Here is a 21846-nt window from a genome sequence, read left to right as displayed (position 1 = left end):
AAATTTTTAGGCAATAACAAAGACCCTGACTACAAAAAAATCGTCGGACGAATGCTGAAAGCATTTCAAGATTTAGGTTGCCTGATGAGTTTGAAAGTGCATTTCCTCCATTCCCACCTTGACAACTTTCCTGAAAATTTGGGAGCGGTGAGTGAAGAGCAAGGTGAACGATTCCACCAGGACATTAAAGAGATGGAAAGAAGATACTAGGGAAGATGGAGCATTACAATGATGGCAGACTACTGTTGGACGCTTCAGAGAGACATTACAGATGCTACTCACAAGCGTAAATGGACCAAGAGAAGCCTCACAGGGAAGAAGAATTGATTTTAGTGTGTATAAGTGAGATCATTGCAGTTAAAAAAATGATTTTCATGAAACGTTTGTAATAAAAAATTAATTTTATGAGTCTATTTTCATTTATTTTGAGGCATTGTCTTATTTAACATAGTTACTTAAATTGTCAGAAAGCGTGATGTCCTATGACAAAACGGAGGTCATTTTCGGATTCAGTGCACTCAAAAACATAAAGATTATGTGGAATAACCAAAACAGCTCTTGAAAAAATTTTTTTTGCAGACCTGTGTAATGTAACAATTCTCTTCCGCCATGGGGCTTTTTTCAAGCAAAGAGAAACACTGCTTATACATATAAATGACAATCAGTTTTGTTGACTTGATTATATGTTATATAATACCAAAACACTGATAACTCTTGGATTGAAAACGCTGACACGGTTCATTTTTTCATGTATGTTTTTAAACAGTGATGTCTGAAAGAGGCCTTAGCATGATCTAACAGAATTCTGAAGTGATATTTTACATATTTGCAATCATAGTAAAAAATAGTAATACACACAGTAAATTCATGTTATACCTGCTATATTAAATAAAGTAAGGTGTAGAGATGCCAATTTTAATTTAGAAATGTGAATGTCCTGCAGTATTATTTTCTATTTCTTTCTTTTTACAGATTTTAAACCCATTTTACTGTTTTGAAATTTACTCACTAAGTACATGGTTTGCAATGGGTTATATTGAATATTCAATGGCTATTTTACTACTGACTATTTTTTCTGTTCTTGCAACAATTTATATGTTGAGAATGGTAAGCGTTTTTTTGTATCACTTTCTTTTTATAAAATGATGTAATAAGATATACTGAAGCAATGAACTATAAAATGTCAATTATATTCTTGGTTTGTACTTTATTGTTTGTTTCAGCAATCTGTTAAACTGCATCGCATGGTGGAATCCCACAACAATGTTATGGTTTCTGTTCTTCAAAGAAACGGAGGTAGGTGTTATTTATCTCTTTTATGTCTTTTCGATTCCTAAATTAATTGAAAAGCATTTAAGTCTCAAATACACAGAGTCAAGAATGAACCCTCCAATGTTGTCAAGAACAGCTGACAGTATAATGTGTATGTGGCCTACAGACTCATCCCTGGACAGATGATGTTGGGAGAGAGAATGATCTGACTTGCTGAACTTCAGGGATTGATCCTTTTGTTCCTCCTAAAACAAAAGCCACTGCCTGAAGACTCTGACAGTGGCTCACTCATAGAGAAAGCAGGGGCGATTGGCCAAGGCGAGCATTCTTATGTATTAAGGAATGGAGGGAGCTGGCTGGAAGCTGAATGATTGTTCACTTAATAATTACTCATCCTCTTAATGACTCTGTGTTTTTGTTTTATTCTCCACTGTTTCCCAGAGCCATATTTTGTTTTGTTTTCTGTCAATATAGACATATGAAGGCTTGTTTTTGTGGGTTGGCCTTGTTCATTCTACCATTCAATGTTCCAGAGAACTGTAAAAAATTTCCAAGTGCTGTGAAATTGCAAAAAAAAAAAAAAAAATCTGCTATTGCTTTTTAGGTTTTATTTTTGCAATTTTGATTTGTTTTAGCCCCTTCACCCAGAAGCCTGTTTTTACCTTCCTGACCAGTCCAATTTTTACAATTCTGATCACTTTATGAGGTCATAACTCTGGAACGCTTCAATGGATCCCACTGACTCTGAGAAAGTTTTCTCAAGACATATTGTGCTTCATGATAGCGGTAAAATTTCTTTGATATGACTTGGGTTTATTTGTGAAAATAATGGAAATTTGGCAAAAATTTTGAAATGTAGAAATTTTCAAACTTTTAATTTTTATGTCCTTAAGTTAGAGAAGAATATCACACAAAATAGTTAATAATTAACATTTCCCCATATGTCTACTTTACATCAGCACAAATTTTGAAACATATTTTTTTGTTAGAAAGTTATAAGGGTTAAAAGTTGACCAGCGATTTCTCATTTTTACAACCAAATTTGCAAAACTATCTATTTAGGGACCACCTCAGATTTGAAGTGATTTTGATGGGCCTATATGACAGAAAATACCCAAAAATAACACCACTCTAAAAATGCACCCCTCAAGATTATCAAAACCACATTAATGAAGTTTATTAACTCTTCAGTGTTGCACAAGAATTTTTGTAAAGTGGAAGGAAAAATTAAACATTTACTTTTCTTTCACAAAAAATTTCCATTAGACCTATTTTTGTTTACTTTCTCAAGGCTAGCAGGAAAAAATGGACCATACAATTTGTTGTTAAAAATTTCTCCTTGCTGTTACCCCATATATGGGGAAATCTACTGTTTGATCACAGTGCAGGGCTTGGAAGGGAAGGAGTGCCATTTCATTTTTTTAATGTAAAATTTGCTGGCATGATTAGAGGATGCCATGTCATGTTTGCAGAGCCTCTGATGTGCCTAAACAGTGAAAAACCCCATCAAGTGACACCATTTTGGAAACTAGACCCCTTAGGGAACTTAGCTAGATGTGTATTGAGCACCTTGAAGCCACAGGCGCTTCACAGAACTTTATAACGTTAAGACGTTAAAATAAAGACATTATTTCCTGCAAAAATCTTTTTTTGGTCCAAATTTGGTATTTTCTCAAGGGTATCAGGAGAAAACGGACCCCAAAATTTGTTTTTCAATTCCTCCTGAGTTCACCCATACCCCATATGTGGTTGAAAACTACTTTTGAGGCACAGTGCAAAGCTCAGAATGGAAGTAGCGCCATTTTACAATGAAGATTTTTCTGCACTTATTTGAGGGTGCCATGTCACATTGGTAGAGCCCCTGAGGTGCCAGAACAGCAGAACCCCCCATAAGTGACCCCATTTTACAAGCAAAGTCTCTCAATGAATTCATCTAGGGGTGCAGTGATCATCTTGACACCACAGGTGTGTCACAGAATTTTTTACCATTGGGCAGAGAAGAAAAAATAATTTACATTTTTACCACCAAAATTGTGTGTTAGCCCCAAATTTTACATTTTCATACTGGGAAAATGGTAAAAATGGTACCAACATTGGTTCCATAATTTCTGCTGAATGTAGAAATACCTCTTATGTGGCTGTACAGTACTGCTTAGCCATACAGAGAGACTCTGAAGGGACGGAGCGCTATTTGCCTCCTGAAGTGCAGATTTTCCTAGAATAGTTTGCAAACTCCATACACAGAGCCCCAAGTGTTAGAAAAGCAAAATTGCCCCTCAAGTGACCCCATTTTGGAAATTATACCCCTTTGGGAATTTATCTACAGTTGTACCGACGATTTTAACTCCATGGGTCTTTTCCTGAAACAAGCAGTAATGGATGTTCCTGACTGAAAATTGGAAACTGCTATTGTAGTGACCAGTACGATGTATGAAAGATATATATTTTTGTACCGTGTTAGCCAGTAGATAGAAAAATATTTGGAATTGAGAGTCCTCAGAGGTTGATAACTTTTAATGGCTAACTGAAAAGATGGTAACAAATTGCAAGCTTTTGTGACTACTCAGGTCTCTTCTTCAGGCATATAGACTAATACAAAATCTGAAGAATCACATATTTATACACAACACAGCACAGAACTGTTATTATGGGAGAGTGATAAACAGTTGTGTCCATAAATATTGAAACAGTTCGTAGGAGTGAAAGTTTTATTGTCCTCTGATTGGGGTCTGGTTCTGTGTTGTGATGCCCCCACAAGGTCTGAAGAGCAAATTCCTTAATTGATGTAAAAAGATATAAATCCATGTGACACATTCATTCCTGCACTAAGTGTGTCAAAGGTTGTCATAAGTTTATACTTCCAGACTCTACTGTCTTTCAGAGATTTGAATTTTACTTGTTGTACATAAACCTCCATATCCATTACCACTGTCAGTCCACCCTTGTCTGCTTTTTTAACGATAATTTGCGACATATCTTTAATTTCATTAAGCGCATTGTGCCATGTGTGTGGGAAGGGCATTTAGTCAATGGTGCTATATATACTGCAAGATGTTGATCTGTTGGCAGCTTGGAAAAAGAACAGCGGTCTGTTTGAAACGCATTGCTTCTGCCTCTTACTCTGCACTGATGCGTTTTGTCTGGAGCTTCAATTTTATGCTTGAATAAACTTTTATTTTATATGGAAGCTGGAATCCTCTTTTTTTGATGTTTGCACGTGGGTCGTGTAGGTGTCCGTGCTTCCTATGCACCACCAGCCAAGACAGGTGAGCTGGTTAACCCTTTTTGTACCACTATGTTATACCCAGTCATGCATTTGGAGACATGCACCAGTTAATTAGGCGGCTCTCATGACTACAGAAATACCAAACATGTGGGCATGTTTTTAGACACACTGGGTCTGAAAAGGGAGGGGGGATTTGAGAGCGCAGAATATTCTACATTTCTTTTGGAGGGTGAGGGCCATTTGGCTTTTCCAGAGCCTTTTTACTACCAATAAAATGGAAGCCCTATATATTTCCATTAACAGATGACAGACCTGAGTGGGACTTGCTTTTTTGTGGATTGAGTTGAAGCTTTTATTGGGAACATTTTACGTAACATTTGGGATCCCATTTATCAGGCATGCTACGGTGAGCACTTACTTTGTGGTTTCCATCAAAATCTCTGAGTGTCAGGATTCAGCTGAAACCCCAAGCAATCCATTCACTATAATCAGTCAGCAGAGTTACTCTGGACTCTGTCTGGCCTTTGTTCCAGGAAAGATGTATATCTTTGTACCGTGTTAGCCAGTGAATAGAACAATATTGAGATTTGAGAGTCCTCAGTGGTTGATAACTTTTAATGGCTAACTGAAAAGATGGTCTCCTAATGTGTTGTGATGCTCCCACAAGGTCTTAGGAGCAAATTCCTTAATTGATGTAAAAATACATAAAAATGTTTTGCCACAGGCAGATCCATTATTTTTTCTCTTATTGTGTGACGATGAGAATTCATTCTTGTTCTCAGTTTTTGCCCGGTATACCCCACATACAGACCCCCAGTGGAGTTTGAACTTGACAATAAGATCTATCTACAGGAGACTGGCACAGCTGTTATGATTGAGTCACCGTAGGAGGCAAAAACAGAAATGCTAGCTAAGTCCAGAAAACCAGAGAGGTTGGCAGCTATCGGATTGCAGACCCCTGAACCTATCAACACAACTAGCAATAGCCGTGGGGGGTTCCTACGATGCCCTAGACCCCTCGATCACAGCCAGAGAATTAAATAGCCTAAAGACAGAAAGGGAAATCTAAACTGCCCCAGAGCAGACCCCAAAGCAAAAGGCAGCCCCCCACATATAATGACGGTGAAGCAAGAAGAAAGAACACAACACAGACAGAAAGATAGACTGAGCAAAGACGGGGCCCAAGCTAACTAGATAGGAAAGGACAGGAAGGCTGCTGTCTGCAATCCGTGAAAAACCCTATGAAAATAAGAGCCAACAGACTGACAGTGAAAAAGGCCCTGAAGATGCTAGGCTTCAAAAAGACTATGTCAGTACTCAGAAATATTCTGAAGACAGAGCAACAGGCAAAAGAAGAATCAGCTCACCCCAGCAGGGAATGGCAGAATCCAGAAAAGCAAGGCAAACAAAAACAAAATACAAATGCTAAAAGGCAAAGCAGAAAACTTAGCTTTAGAGGAGCAGGAATCAGACTGGTTTCCTAGAAGTTCACAGAGAAATCACCCGCAGGGCAGAAGGAAGTCGGCAACCTTATATCCAGTCTGTGACTCCACTCAGCCAGTCATCATCATTAGACTCAGGTGCCTGATAATCAGGCTCATTACCTTCCTTTACCAGAATAGGGAGTTCACCAGACCTCAGTGACGAAGGGGAAAATGAACTCACAACAGTACCTCCCCCTTGAGGAGGGGTCACCGAACCCTCAATCACGCCACCAGGGCGATCAGGGTGAGCCTGATGAAAGGCACGCACCAATCTTTTGGCATGAATATCAAAGGCAGAGACCCAGGAATTATCCTCCTGACCATAACCCTTCCACTTAACCAAATACTGGAGTCTTCGTCTAGCCAGACGGGAATCCAGTATTTTCTCTACCTCATATTCCATGTTACCTTCAACCAATACAGGGTCCGGAGGTGCCACCCCAGGAACAACTGGTTCAACAAACCTCTTCAACAAGGACTTATGGAACACATTATGGATTTTAAATGTGACAGGGAGAGCCAAACGAAAAGAGACCGGATTAATAATCTCCAAAATCTTGTAAGGTCCAATAAATCTAGGCCTAAACTTAGGAGAAGCCACCTTCATAGCAATATTTTTTGATGATAACCACACCATATCACCAAACTTAAACTGGGGACCAATGGTCCTATGTCGATTGGAAAACCGCTGGGCCTTTTCCTGGGAGAGAGATAACTTATCCACCACTTGGTCCCAGATTTGGTGCATTCTCTCCACCACAGTGTCAACACCTGGGCAGGCAGAAGGCTCCACCTGCCCTGAAGAAAATCGAGGATGAAACCCAAAGTTACAAAAAAAAGGTGACATCAAAGTGGCAGAACTAGCTCTATTATTTAAAGCAAATTCGGCCAAGGGCAAAAATGAAACCCAATCATCCTGATCAGCGGAAATAAAACATCTCAAATACGACTCCAAGGTCTGGTTTGTTCTCTCTGTCTGCCCATTGGTCTGAGGGTGAAAAGCAGAGGAGAAGGACAACTGAATTCCCAGCTTGGAACAGAAAGTCCTCCAAAATCTAGACACAAACTGAACTCCTCTGTCAGATACAATGTTCTCAGGAATCCCGTGCAAGCGAACCACCTGTTGCAAAAACAGGGGCACCAACTCAGAAGAAGACGGCAACTTAGGGAGTGGTACAAGATGAACCATCTTAGAGAACCTATCACAAATCACCCAAATAACAGTCATTCTTTGAGAGACCGGCATATCAGAGATGAAATCCATTGAAATATGGGTCCATGGCCTCCTGGGGACCGGCAAAGGCATCAACAACCCACTAAAGCGAGAACAAGATTTAGACCGGGAGCAAGTCCCACAGGACTGCACAAAATTCCTGACATCATGAGACAAGGTGGGCCACCAAAAAGAGCGACTCACCAGATCTCTAGTACCAAAAATACCTGGATGACCAGCCAATGCAGAGCAATGAACTTCAGACATCACTCTCTTCTTCCACTGGTCAGGAACATACAACTTTCCACTGGGACAACGCTCAGGTTTGTCCTCCTGGAACTCTTGCAGAGCAAGTCTCAAATCAGGCGAGATGGCAGAAAGAACTATCCCTTCGCCTAAGATGGTAGCAGGCTTGGTCACCACAGGAGAATCAGCAAAGAAGCTCCTAGAGAGGGTGTCTGCCTTGACATTCTTAGTTCCAGGAAGAAAAGAGACCACAAAATCAAAACGTGTAAAAAACAAGGCCCACCTAGCCTGTCTAGGGTTCAAGCGTTTAGCCGACTCTAGGTAAATCAAATTCTTGTGGTCAGTGAGGACCACAACTTGATGTTTAGCTCCCTCAAACCAATGTCTCCACTCCTCAAATGCCGATTTCATGGCCAACAGTTCCCGATTCCCCACATCATAGTTACGTTCAGATGGAGAGAACTTTCAGGAAAAGAAAGCACAGGGATTCATCTTAGATGTTACAGGATCCTTTTGGGACAAAACAGCTCCTGCACCAATCTCAGAAGCATCAACCTCTACCTGGAACGGGAGTGAGACATCAGGTTGCCGCAAAACCGGGGCGGAGGTAAATCTTCGCTTCAGCTCCTGAAAGGAAGCAACAGCCTCCGGAGACCAATTCAACACATCAGCACCCTTCTTAGTCAGATCAGTCAATGGCTTGGCAATACTAGAAAATTTTGCTATAAATTTCCGATAAAAATTAGCAAAACCCAAAAACTTCTGGAGGGCCTTCAAAGAAGTGGGCTGAACCCAATCATAAATGGCCTGTACCTTGGCCGGGTCCATTTCAATAGTTAATGGAGACAAAATAAATCCCAAAAATGAAATCCTCTGTACTCCAAAAACAATATAGCTAAAGGAACAAGAAAAGCGCAATAGGGTCTTATCCGGGTTATTGCAGAAAAAATAAATTAGAATTTACTCACCCTTTTTAGGAGAGATTAAAGCATGTAGGATCAGTAATCTGCTTGCTGCACATCCAAAGGTCAACTCTGCGACCGCTTCAACATCAGATTTCGGAATAAATTCTTGGACTTTTGTGCGCTACCAGATAAAATCACTAATCCAATGTTTAGGAGAAAGATTAATCCATTTATTTCCCAACGCGTTTCGAAATGTATACCATTTCTTCTTCAGGGGATGACATATATGATCAGACAGAACTGTCACAGATTATATAGAACAGAAGTTCAAAAAAAGATTCAAAAAACGGCGCCAAAAGGTCACATGTCATCTGGTACAAATGTCAGAGTTCAAAGTGTCATAGTTAAATTAATATATTAGTTAATTTAAAATCATTAAAAACATATTACTTTTATTATTCCATAGATAAAAGAAAGAAGAAAGGAATGGGAAGATAAAAAAGAAGGGAAGACCCGTGCAAAAACGAACTCCTGACATCAGGAGATAAAAAAATAGGCACAGTGGTTGTCTCAGACCACTACACCAGGATCGATTATACCTAACACGAAAAGAAGAAGAAAAAGGCTCCAAAAAAAAGGGGAAAATGTATTTTTATATATATAAACGAATTTTAATTAAAAATGATTTTTTTGACAATAAAATTCTCACTTTTTATTAAAAATGTATGTAAAAAATGTATATGAATAATATAAAAATATATAATATAAAAAATATATATGAGAAATATATAATATGATAAAAATCAGTACGATTAGTGCCAAATCACCTGAGAGGGGGGGAATAATTATATTCATAAGTCCTTGGAGTGTTCGTAACGAAATGAACAGTTACTAATTATAGAGAGCTCTCGCAGCGTTTAAAAAACAGGATCGCCTCCTGTGCTGTCTCAGAACAAAGATCAATCAGTATGATCGATCACAAGAGGGAGACCTCAAACTCATCTGTGAATCCTCACGGTGTTTTATAGGGAAAAGAACAGAGACACCGACTATGGAGAAATCATGCAGCGGTGAAGGAAGAAACCAGGATCGCTCACCGCGATGTCCCAGTACAAAGGGAGGAATTGGAAAGAAGAAGAAAAAGAGACTGTATGCCGCCAATATAGAAAAAGTGGCATTATTTTCTTACAACATTATAATATATAATTAAATAAAAGAGATATGTACATTAAATGGGACATATGACATTACAGAAAAAAATCGCATATGAAAAAACATTACAGAAATAAAAAGTCGCATATAAAAAAGGGGTTAATCATACAAGATATTACAAGAATCATTAAGATTAATATATGGTTGCATAATTAAAAATTAATAAAAGAGAAATTCATTAAATTTATCAAATTTTAGAGAAAGACCTCTGTAATTTTGTTTAATCCATAAGGCTTGAGTGTATTTAGCCTGTAGATCCAAAACACTTCTTTTCTATTCAATTGCCCTATTCTGTCAGGATTATCAGCAGGAATATGTTCAATTGGACTGATTTTTAGTCCACTCGGATCCTTATTATGTTTAATGGTAAAATGTCTTGACAGACCATGTTGTAAGAAACCCCTCTTAATATTGTATCTATGTGAATTAACCCTTAGATGCAGGGGTTGGGTTGTTCTTCCAACGTATTGTTTTTTACATCCACATTCAATTAGATATATTACAAAATCCGTAGTGCAATTCAAATAGTTTTTTATAGGAAAGATTTCATTAGTGATAGATGATTTTATAGTTTTTTCCTTATGTGTAATAATCTTACAGCAGAGACAATTTTTCTTGCCACACTTATAAATCCCTTTTAAAGAGGCATGAATAGGGAATGCAGATATAGTTTTTTGTCGACTAGGGGCCACCAATCCCTTAATGGTTGGTGCCCTTCTAAAGGTTATTCCTGGATTACTAGGTAAAAATTTTTGTAGAATAGGATCGCTTAAAAGTATATACCAGTTATCACATAAAATTTTGCGTATTCTCGTATGTTCAGCACAATATTGAGTGATAAAATTAGTCATAAATTTTTTATTATCTCGTTTGACTTTTATCTCCATTAATAAGAGTGTCTTGTGATATGTTGACACACCTATTATAGGCGCTATTAATTAGATTATTGGGGTATTTTTTATCCACGAACCTATTTTTTAGAATATCAGCTTGGTCCTTAAAATCTTCAAAGTTAGATGACTTTGATCTTTTCCTGGATTTACAAGTATTTGTCAGGAAATTAACATTAAAACGACATTTTCTATTGAAAGAGTTAAATCAGTCGTCAAGTTCTAAAGATGAGGACAACTTTAAAGAATGTGTTTCCTCAAATAATGATTCCACTGAATATGGATTTCATTTAGATGTACCTGTTAAGTCTAATTTTTACCCTATTGAAAATAAGGGCCATTTCCTTAATGTGTTTAATGATGTTGTACAAAAGAAATTCAAGGAAATTACCTCTACAAAGGACAATTATCATTATAGAAATAATTTAAGTAGAGGTGAAAAATTAGCATTACAAACACTAAAGACTAACACTGATATTATAGTGCGGTCAGCAGATAAAGGAGGAGGGATAGTTATTCAGAATAGATCTGACTACTGTAATGAAGCAATGAGAATATTATCTGATGAAAAATATTATAGTAAAAATTCACTAGACATCATTCCAGAAATAAAAGTAAAATATGACATATTAATTCAGGAGGGTAAGAATATGAACATCTTTAATAAAAAGGAACTAAAATTTCTTACTGTTCAAAACCCACGGATTCCTTTTTTCTATCATTTACCAAAAATTCATAAGGATTTATTAAACCCCCCAGGAAGACCGATTATTTCAGGTATAGGTTCACTAACGAGTAACCTATCCCATTACATTGATAGAATTATGGTTACCAATGTTCCGCTCCTAAATAGCTACATTAGAGATTCCACTCATCTTATTCAATCTTTACAGCAAATTCAATGGAAATCTGGCTATTTATTACTCACTATGGATGTGTCTTCATTATATTCAAATATACCACACAATTTGGGTTTAGCCTGTTTTAATAAAATTTTAATTAAAGATAGTAGGTTGTCCAAAGAACAAAAAAAGTTTTTATTAAAAGGTATGGATTTCATTCTGAGGAATAATTATTTTACATTTGATGGATATTTATACCATCGGAAGCTCGGGACTGCGATGGGCTCAAAGGTCGCACCAACGTATGCAAATATCTTTATGGGGGTGTTCGAAGAATTTTATATTTTTAATACCAAGTGGTGTAATAATCTAATCATGTACAAGAGATTCATTGATGACCTTTTCTTCATTTGGGACAATTCTGACAATAATGTTAATAATTTTATTCATGATATTAATAATAATAACTGGGGTTTATCATTTTCCGCAGTTTATGATCAGAATAGTATCAATTTTTTAGATATAACCATTTTTATTAGGGACAACGCTATTTTAACAAAAACCTTTTTTAAAAATGTGGACATTAATAGTTATATTCCTTTTAATAGTGGACATTATGGTAAATGGCTAAGAAATATCCCAGAGAATCAGTTCAGGAGAATCAGAAAAAATTGTTCTAACTTTGAAGATTTTAAGGACCAAGCTGATATTCTAAAAAATAGGTTCGTGGATAAAAAATACCCCAATAATCTAATTAATAGCGCCTATAATAGGTGTGTCAACATATCACAAGACACTCTTATTAATGGAGATAAAATAGTCAAACGAGATAATAAAAAATTTATGACTAATTTTATCACTCAATATTGTGCTGAACATACGAGAATACGCAAAATTTTATGTGATAACTGGTATATACTTTTAAGCGATCCTATTCTACAAAAATTTTTACCTAGTAATCCAGGAATAACCTTTAGAAGGGCACCAACCATTAAGGGATTGGTGGCCCCTAGTCGACAAAAAACTATATCTGCATTCCCTATTCATGCCTCTTTAAAAGGGATTTCTAAGTGTGGCAAGAAAAATTGTCTCTGCTGTAAGATTATTACACATAAGGAAAAAACTATAAAATCATCTATCACTAATGAAATCTTTCCTATAAAAAACTATTTGAATTGCACTACGGATTTTGTAATATATCTAATTGAATGTGGATGTAAAAAACAATACGTTGGAAGAACAACCCAACCCCTGCATCTAAGGGTTAATTCACATAGATACAATATTAAGAGGGGTTTCTTACAACATGGTCTGTCAAGACATTTTACCATTAAACATAATAAGGATCCGAGTGGACTAAAAATCAGTCCAATTGAACATATTCCTGCTGATAATCCTGACAGAATAGGGCAATTGAATAGAAAAGAAGTGTTTTGGATCTACAGGCTAAATACACTCAAGCCTTATGGATTAAACGAAATTACAGAGGTCTTTCTCTAAAATTTGATAAATTTAATGAATTTCTCTTTTATTAATTTTTAATTATGCAACCATATATTAATCCTAATGATTCTTGAAATATCTTGTATGATTAACCCCTTTTTTATATGCGACTTTTTATTTCTGTAATGTTTTTTCATATGCGATTTTTTTCTGTAATGTCATATGTCCCATTTAATGTACATATCTCTTTTATTTAATTATATATTATAATGTTGTAAGAAAATAATGCCACTTTTTCTATATTGGCGGCATACAGTCTCTTTTTCTTCTTCTTTCCAATTCCGCCCTTTGTACTGGGACATCGCGGTGAGCGATCCTGGTTTCTTCCTTCACCGCTGCATGATTTCTCCATAGTCGGTGTCTCTGTTGTTTTCCCTATAAAACACCGTGAGGATTCACAGATGAGTTTGAGGTCTCCCCCTTGTGATCGATCATACTGATTGATCTTTGTTCTGAGACAGCACAGGAGGCGATCCTGTTTTTTGAACGCTGCGAGAGCTCTCTATAATTAGTAACTGTTCATTTTGTTACGAACACTCCAAGGACTTATGAATATAATTATTCCCCCCCTCTCAGGTGATTTGGCACTAATCGTACTGATTTTTATCATATTATATATTTCTCATATATATTTTTTATATTATATATTTTTATATTATTCATATACATTTTTTACATACATTTTTAATAAAAAGTGAGAATTTTATTGTCAAAAAAATCATTTTTAATTAAAATTCGTTTATATATATAAAAATACATTTTCCCCTTTTTTTTGGAGCCTTTTTCTTCTTCTTTTCGTGTTAGGTATAATCGATCCTGGTGTAGTGGTCTGAGACAACCACTGTGCCTATTTTTTTATCTCCTGATGTCAGGAGTTCGTTTTTGCACGGGTCTTCCCTTCTTTTTTATCTTCCCATTCCTTTCTTCTTTCTTTTATCTATGGAATAATAAAAGTAATATGTTTTTAATGATTTTAAATTAACTAATATATTAATTTAACTATGACACTTTGAACTCTGACATTTGTACCAGATGACATGTGACCTTTTGGCGCCGTTTTTTGAATCTTTTTTTGAACTTCTGTTCTATATAATCTGTGACAGTTCTGTCTGATCATATATGTCATCCCCTGAAGAAGAAATGGTATACATTTCGAAACGCGTTGGGAAATAAATGGATTAATCTTTCTCCTAAACACTGGATTAGTGATTTTATCTGGTAGCGCACAAAAGTCCAAGAATTTATTCCGAAATCTGTACTCCAAAAAGGCATTTCGATCCTTTGACATACAGGGAATTCTCCCTCAAGATCTGGAACACAGCCCGAATATGTTCTACATGAGAATCCCAATCCTTGGAGAAGATCAAAATATCATCCAGATAGATAATCAAAAATTTATCGACAAAGTCTCGGAAAATATCGTTCATGAAGCACTGGAAGACAGAAGGGGCATTAGTGAGCCCAAAAGGCATCACCAGGTACTCAAAATGTCCCTCCGGAGTATTAAACGCCATCTTCCATTCATCCCCCTGCTTAATGCGGATAAGATTATACGCCCCCCTGAGGTCAAGCTTGGTAAACCAGCAAGCACCTCTAACTGTAGAGAATAGATCCGAAATCAGGGGTAACGGATACTGATATTTAATAGTAATCTTGTTGAGGGCACGATAATCAATACAAGGCCTTAAAGAACCATCCTTTTTGGCCACAAAAAAAAAACCTGCACCTAAGGGTGAAGAGGATGGTCTAATATGACCCTTCTCCAACGCCTCCTTAATATAGGACCGCATAGCCTCGTGCTCGGGTATAGATAAATTGAAGAGCCGACCCTTGGGAAATTTACACCCCGGGCTCAGTTCAATTGCACAGTCATAACTCCTGTGAGGAGGCAAGGACGCAGACTCATTCTCACTAAATACATCATAAAAGTCCGCCAAATAGTCAGGAACATCATGCGACTGAGGAGAGGTGGAAAAAACCGAAGCCTCACTACAGGGACACTGACAACCCCAACTCACCACAGACACAGATTTCCAATCCAAGACTGGATTATGAATTTGCAACCAGGGAAACCCCAGAACAACGGCATCATGCAGACCATGTAACACCAAAAATCTGCAATTTTCTTGATGGTCTGGGGCGACCCGCATGACCACCTGGGTCCAAAACTGAGGTTTATTTTTCGCCAAAGGAGTAGCATCAATCCCCCTCAAAGGGATAGGCGTCTGCAGAGGTGTCATAGGAAATCCACAACGTTTAGCAAAATCCAAGTCCATTAGGTTTAGCGCTGCTCCCGAATCCACAAAAGCCTTGGCGGAAAATGTGGACAGGGAGCAGATCAGAGTAATTGCCAGAAGAAACTTAGGTTGAACACCACCAACAGAAAACGTGTGTGCAAAGCGTTTCTTTCATTTAGGACAAACAGAAATAATATGCGAGGCATCTCCACAGAAAAAACACAGCTTATTACGCCTTCTGAACTCCTGACGTTGCGCCTTAGACAAAACTCTATCACATTGCATAGGTTCAGACGTCTGTTCTACTGGTGGCAACACCTCTCGTGCAATCCTGCGTTCACGTAAACGCCGATCAACCTGAATGGCTAATGACATAGAATCGTCCAGACCAGAGGGAACAGGAAATCCCACCATAGTATCTTTTACGGCTTCTGACAAACCCTTCCGAAAGAGAGCAGCCAAGGCATTATCATTCCAGGTAGTAAGGACCGCCCACTTTCGGAACTTTTGACAGTACAACTCTGCAGAATCTCGACCCTGGTTCAATGCCAGCAGGGTCTTTTCAGCCTGATCAATAGCATTAGGTTCATCATACAACAACCCCAAGGCTTGAAAGAATGCGTTCACATTAGTCAGAATAGGATCATCTGGTTTCAAAGAAAACTCCCAATCCTGGGGATCGCCACGCAGCAAAGAGATGACAATTTTAACCTGCTGCGCGGAGCTCCCTGACGAGTTAGGCTTCAAGGCAAAAAATAATTTACAATTATTTTTGAAACTCAAAAATTTAGATCGATCCCCAAAAAATACATCAGGTGTAGGGATCTTTGGTTCAACAGCATGCGAATGAGCAAGGTAGGCGGAAATTCCCCGCACATCCGCAGCGAGCTGCTCCACACGATCAGACAATTGCATTATCTCCATTGAGAGAAAAAAAATTCCCCCTACGGCCTCAGAGATATAGAGGAAAGAATATACACACTCATTTTTTTTTTTTTTTTAAACACAATTCTTTCCTGCTATTGAGTATCCTAGGATCTGCGGTATGGCGGGTGATTCTGTTATGATTGAGTCACCGTAGGAGGCAAAAACAGAAATGCTAGCTAAGTCCAGAAAACCAGAGAGGTTGGCAGCTATCGGATTGCAGACCCCTGAACCTATCAACACAACTAGCAGTAGCCGTGGGGGGTTCCTACGATGCCCTAGACCCCTCGATCACAGCCAGAGAATTAAATACCTAAAGACAGAAAGGGAAATCTAAACTGCCCCAGAGCAGACCCCAAAGCAAAAGGCAGCCCCCCACATATAATGACGGTGAAGCAAGAAGAAAGAACACAACACAGACAGAAAGATAGACTGAGCAAAGACGGGGCCCACGCTAACTAGATAGGAAAGGACAGGAAGGCTGCTGTCTGCAATCTGTGAAAAACCCTATGAAAATAAGAGCCAACAGACTGACAGTGAAAAAGGCCCTGAAGACGCTAGGCTTCAAAAAGACTATGTCAGTACTCAGAAATATTCTGAAGACAGAGCAACAGGCAAAAGAAGAATCAGCTCACCCCAGCAGGGAATGGCAGAATCCAGAAAAGCAAGGCAAACAAAAACAAAACACAAATGCTAAAAGGCAAAGCAGAAAACTTAGCTTTAGAGGAGCAGGAATCAGACTGGTTTCCTAGAAGTCCACAGAGAAATCACCCGCAGGGCAGAAGGGTGTCGGCAGCCTTATATCCAGTCCGTGACTCCACTCAGCCAGTCATCATCATTAGACTCAGGTGCCTGATAATCAGGCTCATTACCTTCCTTTACCAGAATAGGGAGTTCACCAGACCTCAGTGACGAAGGGGAAAATGAACTCACAACACACAGCTATGGGAAGTAAAATGGCTCCACAATGTGCAAATCTTTTCATGGTCAAGCTTGAAAGTGACTTTTTGTCCTCATGTCCCATCAGGCCTCTGGCCTACTACTGCTTCATTGATGATATTTTAATTATCTGGACGGAGTATGAGCAACAGCTAAAGACATTCCACGAGCAGTTTAATCAATTTCATCCCACCATCAACTTAACACTCAACTACTCCAGCACTGAGATTAACTTTTTGGATACCATCATTAAGCTAAAAAACAATGAAATAGAGACATCCCTGTATCAGAAGCCAATCGACCATCCAACTTACCTTAAATGGGACAGTCTCCATCCAAAACACATAAAGAACTCTATTATCTATAGCCAAGCCATCAGATACAATCGTATACATTCCAACCCCAAGGATAGAGATGAACACCTTGGTCCCCTCAAAAAGACCTTTTTGAATCAGGGCTACCATCCAAGAACAATTGAAAACCAAATTACAAGAGCCACCAGAATGTCAAGGAATCACCTGCTACATTACTGTTAGGAATCTGGGTTCTATGATGCCTATGCGGGAATCCAGATTCTCACATTTGTCTCCAGAGGCTCCTCTTTTCCAGCTTCTGAGCATGCCACGGGACGAGCTCCCATTGGAGTTCAGGAGTCAGTGCACATGGCCGTTATGCCATGCGCTAGTATTTTTATACTGCTGCTGTGTGTATGGTGACGGATGCTTGGACTGGTGACTGACTCATTAAGAAACCCCTTCCCTCTGATAATACACCCGTGTGAGTGAGTGGAATTCAGTCAGTACCTGCGCTAGCGCCAGCGCGCACAAGCTCCATCTTCCAGCAGCTTAGCGTCCTGCATCGCGCTTGCGATACTTGCGGTTGCAGCCTGTCCAGGCGTGCGCAGTTGCGACGCCGAGCACACGTGTACACGGTAAGTCAGATCGGTTGTAGTGATTATACTTAACTCCTCCGGTTTCCGGCTACCGCACGTGTTCCGCTGAGATCCTGTGCTGTTAAACAGGCTCAGCAATACTATTTTTGTATTGTTTCTCCCTGCAACCCTGTCTCTTAACAGAGCTTGCCTTATTGCACCTGGGTGAGTTAAAACCCTGTGCATATTAGTGCTCTGCCTCCCTCAGCAGCGGTTTTACCATCCACTGCACCGTGGACCCCGGTAAAATTATTTTTTTTTTTTAGTGTCTTCCGCCACTCCTAACAATTACAAAGCTAAGGAAGAGAATAACCGGGTGCCTCTAGTAGTCACCTACAACCCAAATCTGGAAGTGCTAAGGGGAGCTTCACGGAAATTACAACCTTTACTACAAAAAGATGCCCGATTACAATCCATTTTTCCAGACCTCCCACTGCTGTGCTTTAGGCAGCCCCCAAATCTAAGAAGCATCATTGTCAGAAGCTCCCTGTCCTCTTCAACAGCTGCAGGAACCTTTCCTTGCAACCAGAAAAAATGTAAAACCTGTCCATTAATAATAACCACGGACAAGATAAAGATCCCCAATTCACATCAGGACTACAAGATCCCAGGTACTTTCAGCTGCATCACATCTAATGTGGTGTACTTAATTATTTGTACTAAATGTCCAACTGGGGGTCTGTATGTGGAGGAGACCGGGCAAAAACTGAGAACAAGGATGAATTCTCATTGCCACACAATAAGAGAAAAACGAATGGATCTACCTGTGGCAAAACATTTTTGTATGCCTGATCACAACACCATGGATATGAAATTACTGGTATTGAAAAAAAGGAACTTCACATCTCAGAGAGGCAGAAGAGTCTGTGAGTACAAGCTCATGATGACCTTTGACACTCTTAATGCTGGAATGAATGTGTTGCATGGATTTATGTCTTTTTACATCAAGTAAGGAATTTGCTCCTAAGATGTTGTGGGGGCATCACAACACATGAGGAGACCCCAATCAGAGGACAATAAAACATCCAGACTCCTTATCTATGAAGTGGTCCAATATTTATGTTTTTCCCTCTCCCATAATGATAGTTCTGCTTCACGTCACTTCTCTTATCTATTGCATTTTTTCTGTGCTGTGTTGTGCATAAATATGTGACTCTTCAGATTTTGCATTAGTCAATGCCTGATGAAGAGACCTGAGTAGTCTCGAAAGCTTGCAATGTGTTACCATCTTTTCAGTTAGCCATTAAAAGGTATCAACCACTGAGGACTCTCAATTCTGAATATTGGCCTTTGTTCAGCGTTTTCCTTCTTTTCCGAAGTGCACAAAACTGTGGCCGACTGCACCTTTATGCCATCCTAAAAAGATGGACACCTCCGGATCACAGATCCTATGGCATCCATCTGCCTCATTTTAGAGAGTCTTCTGCCAGAGGCTCTGTCTGAATCACATATTTCAGAGATTTACATGAGAAACCCCGGTGTAAGCGCTCAGAGCAGTATGCAGGATAAATGTGTGCTGAGCCTTACTGTGATCTTTGGGAGACAGAATGAAAAAATCAAAAGTGGATGAAGAATTGACTTTATTTTTTTTGCCTTCCCTCGTGCTGTACAAGTAATTAAGGGACTTTATTCTTTGGGTCAGTGCAAATACCAGATTTATATCGGGTTTTTATGTTTGGCAGCTGTCACACACTAAAAGACGCCATTTATTGAGAGCTAAAACTTTTCCATATTTTTGTCGACAGAGTCATGTTATGGCTTGTTTATTCCGGTACAAGCTGTTGCTATTATTGGTACCATTTTTGAGGCAAATGACATTTTTTGATAGGTGAATTTTGGGAGGCAGAATGAACTAAAACCAGCAATTCAGGAATTTTTTTTTATCTTTTTAATTGCGTTCCGCATGTGTTAAATTGATAAAGCAGTTTTATTCTTCGGGTCAGTATAATTATGATGATACCCCATTTATATTTTTTATATTTTGGTGCTTTTATACAATAAAAACTATTTTATTGAAAAAAGAATTATTTTTGCATCGCTTTATTCTGAGAGCTATAACTTTTTTATTTTTTGGCTGATAGAGCTTTATTGAAGATAGCTGAAGAGCCCGGCGCTGCCCGGGCATAGTAACTAACTGTGGTTAGTTATAACAAATTATAATTATCCTCCATCCCATAGTCCCATGCCCATATACCCATCATACATATCCACCATCCAATAGGCCCATGCCCATATACCCATCATACACATCCTCCATCCCATAGTCCCATGCCCATATACCCATCATATATATTCTTCATCCCATAGTCCCATGCCCATATACCCATCATACATATCCTCCATCCCATAGTCCCGTGCCTATATGCCCATCATACATATCGTCCAACCCATAGTCCCATGCCCATATACCCATCATACAAATCCTCCAACCCATAGTCCCATGCCCATATACCCGTCATACATATCCTCCATCCTATAGTCCAGTGACCATATACCCATCACACATCCTCCATCCCATAGTCCCATGACCATATACATATCTGCCATCCCATAGTCCCGTGCCCATATACCTGTCATACATATCCTCCATCCCATAGTCCAGTGCAAAAATATACCCATCACACATCCTCCATCCCATAGTCCCGTTCCCATATACCCATCATACATATCCTCCATCCCATAGTCCGGTGCCCATATACTCACACACATCCTCCAATCCATAGTCAACCATTATGACATCATAATGAGCGGCGGCGGGGCTTGCAACCTTTGATGACATCAGAGTCGCCATGGCAACCATTGTGACATCATAATGAAGGGCGGGGCTTGACACGCACACACTGCTTCCCCAGTATGCAAATAGGGGCATTGTGACATCATAATGAGGGGCGGGGCTTGACGCGCACACACTTTTCCCCCCAGTATGTAGATAGGGGCAAAATTGTTTGGTGAATTGGAACGTGCGGGGTTAAAATTTCGCCTCACAACATAGCTTAGGACGCTCTCGGGGTCCAGACGTGTGACTGTGCCAAATTTTGTGGCTGTAGCTGCACTTTTTATTCAGCGGTATGATGATAAAGCATTGTTGTTTTTAAGGTGTTCACTGAAGTGGTTAACTAGTGGGACAGTTTTATAGAGCGGGTCGTTACGGACGAGGCAATACCAAATATGTGTACTTTTAGTATTTATTTTTTATGTTTATTTTTATGTAATTTATTTGGGGATTTTAAAAAATTATTTTTACACTTCTTAATAATTTTTTTATTTACTTTTTTTTTACATTGTCCCAGGATGGGACATCACTGTATAGTATCAGATTGCTGATCTGATACTCTGCAATGCTTCTGCTCAGAAGAGTGTCACATCAGCATCTGACAGGCAGAGAAGGAGGCATGTCACAAGCCACCTTCCTGCAGGACCCTGAAGGACCCCGCATCCATCTTGGGGCCGGGGGTCTGCATGGAGACCATCAGAACAATGCAATTGCATCGCGATGCTAGCACACAGAGCTGACATCTGCACCCAATCGTCGCAGCACTCAGCGAGAAGCTGAGCGATTGCAGCGCCGAACCTATACCACGGTTTGCAGGAACGCAGCTCCCACAAAGCAGTATATGGATCGTCCATGTCGGGAAGAGGTTAAATATAAATCTACATTTTGTGGAAGATATGACAATTTGATCAGTTCACTGCATTTTTTTGCAGCGTTGCAGCAACAACAGTCTTTCTAGAGTAAAAGAATAGCAAATAGCTTTGTGCTTTTATAATGAAATTCATTCTGGCATTTAATTTGATGGTTCAACCCAAGAAGATATACTTAATCTTTTTAACACCCACCACACTTTTGTGTATTTCTTCAACAGTATGTCGTGATGTTTTGATAGCAGAAGTAACAGATCATTATTTTTGGCACCTGAATAGTTTGTTGCCTCGTACCATTTCTTGGGGATATCATGAACTCCATTTAGTATTTTACTTTGGATTTATTTGTGACTTGGTGCATGACACTGTTAAGGGCGATT

The 21846-nt window shown here is 39.0% G+C and overlaps 1 protein-coding gene across 3 annotated transcripts in view; it reads left to right on the top strand.

Annotated features, from left to right (window-relative positions):
• Nucleotides 1-21846, top strand: part of LOC141092477 (probable cation-transporting ATPase 13A5) — a 510776-nt gene that overhangs the window by 100285 nt on the left and 388645 nt on the right. For 2 of the 3 annotated variants that reach the window (XM_073578645.1, XM_073578642.1), the window contains exons 7-8: nt 973-1107; nt 1224-1296. In XM_073578645.1, coding sequence (XP_073434746.1) covers nt 973-1107; nt 1224-1296 — 208 coding nt within the window. The remainder of the gene's footprint in view (nt 1-972; nt 1108-1223; nt 1297-21846) is intronic. The other variant, XM_073578644.1, reaches the window with a different exon arrangement.

Source organism: Dendrobates tinctorius, unplaced genomic scaffold (assembly GCF_039654945.1).
Source record: "Dendrobates tinctorius isolate UK_male_01 unplaced genomic scaffold, ASM3965494v1 ptg000060l, whole genome shotgun sequence".
NCBI lineage: Eukaryota > Metazoa > Chordata > Amphibia > Anura > Dendrobatidae > Dendrobates > Dendrobates tinctorius.
The sequence above is the reverse complement of the archived record's forward strand: the minus strand, read 5'-3'. Positions and strand labels throughout refer to the sequence as shown.